Source organism: Perognathus longimembris, chromosome 23 (assembly GCF_023159225.1).
Source record: "Perognathus longimembris pacificus isolate PPM17 chromosome 23, ASM2315922v1, whole genome shotgun sequence".
NCBI lineage: Eukaryota > Metazoa > Chordata > Mammalia > Rodentia > Heteromyidae > Perognathus > Perognathus longimembris.
This window is the reverse complement of record NC_063183.1, coordinates 18,738,444-18,748,684: the sequence shown is the minus strand read 5'-3', so window position 1 is coordinate 18,748,684 and position 10,241 is coordinate 18,738,444. Positions and strand designations below refer to the sequence as shown.

General features: G+C 46.9%; 1 protein-coding gene across 1 annotated transcript; it reads right to left on the bottom strand.

Annotated features, from left to right (window-relative positions):
* Positions 1-965: 965 nt before the first annotated feature.
* Positions 966-9,841, bottom strand: Pdcd7 (programmed cell death 7). Its single transcript, XM_048332751.1, has 5 exons — positions 8,939-9,841; positions 6,276-6,414; positions 4,161-4,397; positions 3,596-3,683; positions 966-1,958 (listed from the first exon to the last, which is right to left on the bottom strand). Exons 1-5 carry the CDS (start codon positions 9,797-9,799, stop codon positions 1,835-1,837), a joined length of 1,449 nt encoding a protein of 482 aa, XP_048188708.1. The 5' UTR covers positions 9,800-9,841; the 3' UTR covers positions 966-1,834.
* Between the last annotated feature and the right edge of the window lie 400 nt (positions 9,842-10,241).

Sequence of the window (10,241 nt, the reverse complement as noted above, 5' to 3'; positions counted from 1 at the left end):
AGTTGAAAAATATTTAGATCCAAGTTCATAATGCTTGCAAACAAACCTCATTGTCCCCCTGTGAGGAATGGTAGGGGACCATTTCAGTATTTTGAAAATTAGCAAATAATTTTCCAGGCACTGGTGGCTCATGCCTATAATCCTAGCAACTCAGGAGGCTGAGATCTGAGGATCCTTGCCCAGAGCCAGCCTAAAGAGGCCTGAGTTCAATCCCTAGAAGTGGCACGCACGCACACACACACACACACACACACACACACACACACACACTGAGTTAAGAGTTACTTGAAGGCAGATGATGGGTACCCAGGAAAAAAATGGCTGTACTATTGTCTTTACTCTGAGGTATATTTGAAATTTTTCAGAGGTTAAAACAAAAAAAGATCATGAGGCAAGATATTTACAATAACACTACTCGCCATCTTCAAAATAAAATCTGTTGAGGGGCTGGGGATATGGCCTAGTGGCAAGAGAGCTTGTCTTGTATACATGAGGCCCTGGGTTTGATTCCCCAGCACCACATATACAGAAAACGGCCAGAAGTGGCGCTGTGGCTCAAGTGGCAGAGTGCTAGCCTTGAGCAAAAGGAAGCCAGGGACAGTGCTCAGGCCCTGAGTCCAAGGCCCAGGACTGGCCAAAAAAAACAAAACAAAACCCAGAAGTGGCAATGTGGCTCTAAGCAAAAAGAGCTCAGGGACAGACAGCATCCAGGCCCTGAGTTCAAACCCCATGGCATTAGTATCTTGTACCCCAGGGCTTCCAACTCTATAGCACCTCCAAAGCTAATGGTGCCTTTTCTTGCTTATCCAGAGTTGGAATTTAGCAAAGCCTGGTGTTTATGATTCATTTTTCTATAGCAAATGTGTTTATTACATTTGAATTTTGGGGTAAAAATAACCTAGTAATGTGAAGGTGAAGTATGTTCAATGATTTGGGAGGCAACACATTGAGACAAAGGCTCAAACTAAAAGAATAAAAATGACATTTATTTATTTCATTTTTGAAAACTGAGTAACAAAATAATCTGCAAAACTCAAGAGAGCTGACGTGTTATATGATGGATCATATCCAAGAACAACACTTATTAATATAATAAATAAACTTTATTATTTATTTGCTTCCCCCCCGACCCAATGTTTACTACATAGACATTTCTGGAAACCTGAATCCCTAAGAAAATCTACTATTATACCAGCTCCTATAATGTGAGTGAGATTAAAGTCTCACCACCACAGGGAAACAGAAACGTCAACGAGTACTTTCAGTAGGATGAGGAGCATGAGGAAAGTGCAGAACACTGTCCAGTGTGGGTGTGGGTGCTCTGCAGGTCCTCTAAGTTCTCCAGGTGACTTCTCTGCCATCTCCCTAACTACAGCCTCCCACATTGTGCCAAAACTGGGATGAATAACACTCAACATCAAATTCTTGCCTTTTCACTTTCGGGAGTTGGGAGGGTCTCTTGAGTAGGGAAGAAAGAGGTTTTGCATGAAATTACCTTCTACCCAGCACACACCCATATGAACTCAGGATGTTGAGTGTACTTACCATCAATGTACGAGGAAGCTAAGGAAAATAAACAAGTCACTCTGAACTAAGCCCCTCAAACAGAGGCAAATTTGGTGAACCAAGGCCACTGCCTGTGGTAAAACCTTAGTTCACCTTGGTCCTTTGCTGAGGAACTGCATTTATCTCCTGATCCAAGAGGACAGAGCACAGAAAGAAAGCTTCACTTCAGGCTAGGCAACACCCCGCATGACACAGCAGCAGCGTCACTGGTAAGAGCTGTAGCAAGGCATGCGTGGCTGGACCACATGCACTTCTCGGAGCACCTTCCTTACTGCAGCTTAATGGCGGTTGCCCAGACGTCATTGCTGGGGAGCGGGGGAAGGACCCATCCTTGGGGAACAGAGCTGCCTTTGGGGTGATCAGATGGTACCAGGTACTGATCCCAATCATGCCTTAATAAGAAAATTACAGAAAAACTGTTTATTTCTATTTTTTTCCAAGCAAGATGTTCAGCAATTAAATACTTTATTTCTAGGTCTAAGATTTCAAACAACTCATCCTAGTATAAATCTACTATATAATTTGATTTCTAGGAATTATACACAATGTTATTTAGTACTGAGTTTTCTATATTTTTGTTTCTTTACTGATGATTTCACTGTTTTAACATGGCTCTTGAGAGTCCTAGTAAAAAACTGCTAGCTATTGGTGTCTCAAGCCTGTAATTTTAACCATTCATAGGGCTGAGGCTTGGTAGATTGTAGTTTGAAGCCAACCCAGGCAAAAAGCCTGACAGATTTCATCTCCCAAATAACCAGCCAAACACCAGGCTGAAGGTGTAAGAGCACCAGCCATAGTCAAGCAAGCTAAGTTGGCTTAAGGCTACCACTGAGTTCAAGCCTGGGTCCTACTGTGTGCACGTTCACACACAAGAGTCCTGCTAAGGAGCCAGCTAGTGTTACTAAGTTTAAGAGAGCTGTGATGTGCCTTACCTAATACATGAATTATATAAGCTTCACTCAGACATGGATTCTACACACTTAGCCATGAGGTTAATACTAATGAATCAACAATACATTTAATAAGCTATCTTCAAGCAGAAATATACAAGAAATAAGGTGGGTGACCAGGAAAACAACAAAGTGCTTTTAGGTAACAACAAATTGGAACTGCTTGGAAAACCCATGCTTTGAATTTGTTTCATCTATTGATTTCTGAAAAGATGGCATTTGAGAAAGGAGCTGATGATACAGTTCAACATTTTACAGAGGAAGAGAGCAAGAGGGGACAATGGACCTAGACGCCAGATTGTGTGTTCTCATAGGACTGTTCCAGCCTGGGTCTTAACCACCATCCACAGGCATCTACTTGATGGGGGGCGGTGGGAAGGTTGGAAGGATGGAGGGGAAGAGAGGAAATAGAAGGACCCTTCTCTTTCAGCATGTCTAACACCAGGAAAGAATTAAGAAAACAAAGTCAAGCCTCTGTTTATGTGTTACTGGGGATAGAACCAGGTTCTCTAGTGGAGGAGGCCAGCACTCCTCAACTTGAGCCACAGCCCCAACACTTTTGTTTTTGAGATAGAGATTTGCTGCCTTTACTCAGCCTGGCCTTAAACTTGTAATCCTCTTGCCTTTGCTTCTGCAGTAGCTCAGATTACAAGTGCGTTTCGACAAATCTGGCTAAAGACAATGCTTTAAGTCAATTTAACACTATATAAAAGGGCAAGTCATAGGTTCAGTTGCAGTTTCTTACTGTTAAAATGGAGACACCTACTTTGCAAGGATTAATGAGGACTGTCAAATAAGAAGTACAAGGCTCTGGGGCTGGGGATATAGCCTAGTGGCAAGAGTGCCTGCCTCGGATACACGAGGCCCTAGGTTCGATTCCCCAGCACCACATATACAGAAAAAACGGCCAGAAGCGGCGCTGTGGCTCACGTGGCAGAGTGCTAGCCTTGAGCAAAAAGGAAGCCAGGGACAGTGCTCAGGCCCCGAGTCCAAGGCCCAGGACTGGCCAAAAAAAAGAAGTACAAGGCTCAAAATTCAGTAACAATATAAACCCACAAGGAACCTTCCTTCCCTCTGACCTTATCTGGATGAGTGCTGGCAGTGAGTGCTCGGCCTGGAGATAATACTGTCTGAAAGGCTGCAAGAGGTGAGCAAGTGGGAACTCGCCTGAAAGAGAAGAGGCACAGGACCACGTTAGCACATGTGCTATCAAGAACATTCTCAAAGCAGTGACTGGGTCTGTGATGACAACAGGTTCGAATGTGATTGTCTGCAGATGTGACTTCCACATTACAGTTTAGAATCTCAAATCGGAAGAAGTCATTTGTCACCCATCTCTGGGCTGAAGATGAGAATGAATGAATGCTTACTGATAAAAATAACTGTTAAAAAAGGGAAAAAAAACGGCTGGGGATATGGCCTAGTGGCAAGAGTGCTTGCCTTGTATACATGAGGCCCTGGGTTCAATTCCCCAGCACCACATATACAGAAAATGGCCAGAAGTGGCACTGTAGCTCAAGTGGCAGAGTGCTAGCCTTGAGCAAAAAGAAGCCAGGAACAGTGCTCAGGCCCTGAGTCCAAGCCCAGGACTGGCCAAAAAAAGGAAAAAAACTTCCTCTTCTCCACTACATATGGGACACTTACCGGGATCCCCAAATAACTTATACTCAATTTCACGTTGCTGAAGTAACATTTTCTCCTTTTCTTTTCTCTGTTTCTTTTCCAATTCTCTTTTCCTCTCTTCCTCTTGCTCTCCTTCCAACATAACTCTGAGGGCTCTCTCTTCAGCTTCATACAATTCAGAACGTTTTTTAATAAGTTTTCTTAGCCGCTGAAGATGATGTTCAAAGGTCTCATCAGCTGAGGCTGGAGGACAGACCCCTGAGAAAAAAGAAACACAGGAAGTTCCAGATACAACTTTTTCTTATTCCAGTGAGTGGACTCCAAGGTCTACCTATAACTATGAACCTGTTTAGAATATGGAAATACTATCTTCAAGGCTCAGTTAGATTTTTTTTTTGGGGGGGGGGGGTGCAGAGAGGGAAGCAGGAAATGTTTCTCATCTCCATTTCTCCCTCTTTAACCTGCTACACTAAAACAAATTCTTGCTAAATTTCTACCTTAGGAGACTCTTTTTGTGAAACACTCTGAAATCTCAAGGACCTGTGATTTTATGTGTAAACTAGGAAATAGATGGAAAGCTTCAGAGAAGACAGGGAAGAGGACACGTGTAAATTAGACCCCACAAGGCATACATTCAGATTACTTGTGAAATCAGATATGAGATGAAGGACAGAATCATACATTTTTATCTTTTTTTCCCATGGTTATTACTGGGATTAGAACTCAGGGCCTTGCCCTTCTTGCTAGTCAGGTGCTCTAATTAACTCGAGCCATGGCTTTTGCACAAAACCATCCATTTTGACAAAAATTATAATCTTCACTGTTTTATGTACTACTAACTCCCCCGCTGTCTTGTAAATGTCTTAAAAGAACATATGGGGTGGTCATGTGATTTTGAGGACTAGATGTGGGTCAGCCACTCTAAACGCTGGATGCAGGAGGCAGTCACTTAGCTATGAATGAGCCTGGATGAACGCACAATGGTCCCAACACAACAAAACTCTATTAAAGGTCTAAAAGATTCAGTTTTGATTTATATTTCAAACCACACAGGGGAAAGCATTTGATAAGAGTGACACTTATTAATTTGCATACTCTGAAATATCCCTGATGAAAGTCAAAGTTTAAGGCCTACCACTGGGGCTGGGGATATGGCCTAGTGGCAAGAGTGCTTGCCTTGTATACATGAGGCCCTGGGTTCGATTCCCCAGCACCACGTATTACAATAAACGGCCAGAGGTGGCGGCTCAAGTGGCAGAGTGCTAGCCTTGAGCAAAAAGAAGCCAGGGACAGTGCTCAGGCCCTGAGTTCAAGGCCCAGGACTGGCCAAAAAAAAAAAAAGGCCTATCACCCTCTATGTCAGGCAGCATGTGGTCTCTATCAGGCACAGGTGAGGAGCAGGAGAAACCTCAGCAGATCAGGAAGGGTAGAGGAGGGAGCATCTGTATTTAGTTTTAGAGGATAGTGGGATCTTAAAGTGGCTAAGATGGGACTGAGTGCCTCTAAACCAACAGACTGACAAGAGCAAAGATGGAAACAGACAAATGGAAAAGCACCACTAGGTAACTCCAAAAAACTCCAAAAAGCACATCATGACTGGGACCTACTTTTGCAGGAGGCTTCATTGCTTGGCTAGGGTATCTGGTGCATCCTCCAGAGGTAACAGGAGACCACTGAGGTCTTCTGAGTCCAAAAGTGACATGCAGAAAAACTAGGGACACCCAGACTCCCTGCCCTACTCAACCGTTCATATCTCATCAAAAGGCAATAATTCAGACCTGAAATGCATCTGAAGATAACATGCCAAATACTTTTTGGAACGGCAAGAAAGAGTAAGAAAGCTTCCACCTTGTCACACAGCAAAGCTGACCAGCCACGGCAAGACCACTCAAATTAAAAGTGCAAACATGATGCCAAGGGTAGGAATAAGGAAGTAAGGAAAGACAGTACAGGAGGGTCTCACACCTGCCTTCCTTTCCAACTGTTGCTGCCTTAAGGGATCCGAGCTACTGCTGACAAGCCCAGTTACTTTAGAATAAGAAGAATGAAATGTGAATATTTTTCCTTAAAATATAGTTAGGGAGGCACTAGGGTAAAGAGGGAGGAATCCAAGTGGAAATACAGAGCCATAATTACCTTTCCTTGCTGCAGCTTCTTTCCTCAGTTTCCTCAATTTCTCCAGAGCTCGAAGAATGTCCACCATTCTTTTGGTATCAGATTGCTTTTTCCTTACTTCAGATAAGACACCATCAGCAGCAGCTTTGAGTTCTTGTTCCTGGAGGGGAAAAAGAGCCCACAAGATCTTGTAATAGAAACAACTTTCTAGCCAAAGTTCCTCTTTAGAGGATTAGTCCCATGGTTAACATAGATTCTATTCTACTTCCCCATTTCCTAGGCCTGGCACAACTCTCCTATACAATGGCTCCATCAAGGGATTATCTTCTAGTGATCACACAACTGTTTGTCTAATTCTCACTACAGCCCAGGTTAGCCTTAAACTCTCCAAGCTTCCTGCTTCAGACTCCCAAATAGTGGCAATATAAGTACATACTACCATACCTGGACAAATGTACAACTCTTTTCCTTTTTTTTTTTTTGTGCCAGTCTTGGGCTTGAGTTTAGGGCCTAGGTTCTATCCCTGGGCTGTTGTACTCAAAGCTAGTGCTTTACCACTTTTTTTTTGGCCAGTCCTAGGGCTTAGACTCAGAGCCTAAGCATTGCCCCTGGCTTCTTTTTTGCTCAAGGCTAGCACTCTACTGCTTGAGCTACAGCGCCACTTCAGGGCTTCATGCATGGTAGGTGAGCACTCTACCACTAACCCACATTTCCAGCCTCTGCTCTACCACTTTGAGCTACAGCTCCACTTGCAACTTTTTGGGTGATAAATTGGAGATAGTCTCACTGACTTTCTGGCCCAGTCTGGCTTTGTTCTGTGATCCTCAGATCTCAGCCTACTGAGTAGCTAGGATTACAGGCACCCAAATTGTACAACCTTGGTAAAGGTTCTTCCATTTGGATTACTCCCTGTGCCTAGAACCCCATCTGTTACTCTCACTTGGCTTTGACTTTTCTCTCTAGGCTCAGCCGAGATGTTCTATCTGGGAAGCCTTCCCTTCTCTGGGCATACAGGTGAAATTCACACGCAGCATAGTATACCATCATGATTCCCCATGAGGCTCTACGCTTTGAGGGACAATGACTATGTCCTATTCATCTTTATTCACACAGGGCCTGGCACCTAACGGGTCCACACTAAATGCCTGCTGAATTGATTCCTGTTTCCTCAGGTTAAAAGTGTTGCCTCCAGCAAGGATTTTTTTTTTTTTTTTGCCAGTCCTGGGCCTTGGACTCAGGGCCTGAGCACTGTCCCTGGCTTCCTTTTGCTCAATGCTAGCACTCTGCCACTCGAGCCACAGTGCTACTTCTGGCCATTTTCTATATATGTGGTGCTGGGAAATCAAACCCAGGGCTTCATGTATATGAGGCAAACACTCCTGCCATTAGGCCATATTCCCAGCCCCTCCAGCAATGATATTTCTAAGGGTGCAAAGACAAAGCTCAACATCAGTATACTTGGTAGTGAAGTTCTATAATTATCTTGGGTAGTAGCAGATGCTATTTGACTGTGGAGAATGAGAGTGGAGGAAACCCCAGAGGCACTCAAAGGTAATAAGAAAGCCTTAAACAAATATCTGACCAATTTCCAGTTTTACCCTGGTCCTGCTTAGAGCTTGAGATGGACAGGCCATTTTTTAGGGGGTGGGGTAATTTTATGGCTTGAACTTAAGAGATTAGGCACTGTCCCAGGCCCTGAATTTTTTTGCTCAGGGCTAGTGCTCTACCACTTGAGACACAGCTTTACTTCTGGGTTTTTGATGGTTAATTAGAGATGAATCTCACGGGCTTTCCTACTAGGCTGGCTTTAAATTGCATTTCTCACATGTCAGCCTCCTGAGCAACTAGGATTACATGCATGAGCCATCAGTGCCCAGCCTTTTTTTTTTTAATTTGAAAGCAAAAGAAATTCCAGAAGGTAGCAAGACTCTATTCTGAGAGGGGGTCCCAAGTCACCATCTCTGGACAGGATTTGAAATCAGACACCATGGGTTTAAATCAGAAGTATAACTAGCAAAGTGGTTGTGTGATTGTTGGCAAGTTAACCTTTCTATACCCTAATTTTCTACTCTGTATGGTTTGAATAATGCCTCCTTATTTCTCAGAGCTGTTATGAGGGTTCAGGACCTCATGTGTGAAAGTCAGTCCTCCAAAAGGGTACTGCTGATCCTGTAGGTAGGTTATATAGCTTAAAATAACAAATGGACCTTGTGAATCCCTTTTGCTCCTTTAGCCATTTGGGGTTTAGGTTGCTTGAGACAGAGAACCAAGTTCCCAATATTTTGTACAGACAACAAGGAGGTCGAGTCCTGTCTTCTCGGCAAAACAATAGTTAATCCTTCTTGTGTAATTTGTGCTTACAGGACCTGTACATCCAGAGTTTTTGCTGTGTGTGTGTGTGTGTGTGTGTGTGTGTGTGTGTGTGTGTGTGTACAGTCCTGGGGCTCGAATTCAGGGCCTGAGCGCTGGTGCCTGAGCTTTTGTGATCAAGGCTAACAGAGATTTTGCTTTAGGTGCATCATTAAATATACCGGCCAATCCTATTATTTGTGTTCAAATGACTTCACGGTGCATCTAGATCTTTTTTGTGTGTCTATCACTGCATTACACGGTATTAACAGAGGTAGGAGGTGTTAAGCCTCACTCAGCTTCATCCCCACAAGCACCCCACCCGCTGCTCTCACCCGCTTCTTCTCCTCCACTTCCTGCACGCACTTGACCCTCCAGCGGTCAATCTCTATTTCTCGATCCGCTGCTCGTGCAGCCTCCGCTTCTCGCTCGGCCTCACGTTCCCGGGCTCTCTCGCGAAGCCGCAGCCGACGGCGCCGGACCTTCTCCAGCCTCCGCCGCGCCTCGCCCACATAGGCGGCCTGGGACAGCGGCTTCAGGCGCTCGGCTAGTTCAGCGCGCAGCGGCGCGGCCTGAGCGTGCAGCCGGGCCCAGGCCGCTCCATCAGCCTCGGCTTCGCGTAAGGCCTGCCCCAGGTCGCGCAGCCGCCGCACCAGACGCAGAGCCCCGCGCAACCGCGCACGCACTTCGCCCAGGCTGGGTCCAGGAGGCGTGCGCTGGGGCCCTGGGCAGCCCGCCCGCCGGGGGTTCCCGAACACCGCCTCCAGCCACTGCCGGTCGCGCAGGCGCTGCAGGGCCGCGTCCCCGAGCACGTCGGGCGGCGGCGGCCCCTCAGCCCAGCGTGGGCTCCAGGGCGGCCCCGGGCCTGGAGGCGGTGGCCGCGGACGCTCACCGGCGTCGGTCCCCGGGAAGGGCCGACACTGGGGAGGCGGCGGAGGTAGCGGTGGCGGCGGCACCGGGTAGAAGGCGCCGCCGCTGCCGCCACGAGAGCCTTCAGCGGGGCCCCGGGGCTGCAGAGTCAGTGGAGGCTGGAGGAAGGGGGCAGAGGCCCCCGGGAAAGGGCCAGGCCGCTGGGGAAGAGGAGGCGGGAAAGCCGGGGACGGAAGCGGCGGCGGACAGCCGAAGGGAGTCGGAGGCGGTGGCTGCGGGGGCGGCAGACCCGGGCGACCCGGGGCGAAGAAGGGCGGCAGGGCCATGTCGTCGTCGGAGGCACAGAACGTCCAGCCGTCTCCTGACAGTTTCCTGGGCGGAAATGACGCCTTAGGACGAGCGACAACTGTGCTGACGCACAGGACGTAGCGCGGAGGGGTGACTTCCGGCCGGGAAACACAACCCTAAGGGTATTGGTTCCGCCTTCAAGCCTTTAGTCCTGAAATCCCTTCCACACGAAGCGTTCTCGTTGACACGCGGGGCCGCCTGTTTTTCCTGAAATCCTAGCTAATCAGGAGGCAGAGGCCTGAGGATGGCGGTTCAAAGCCAGCCCGGGTAGGAAAATCTGAGACTTTGATCTCCAACTGAACAAAAAGCCGGGAAGTGGAGCTGTGGCTTAAATGGCAGAGTGCTAGCCTAGGCCTTGAGTTCAAGTTCCAGAACACACACACACACACACACACACACACACACACACACACACACACG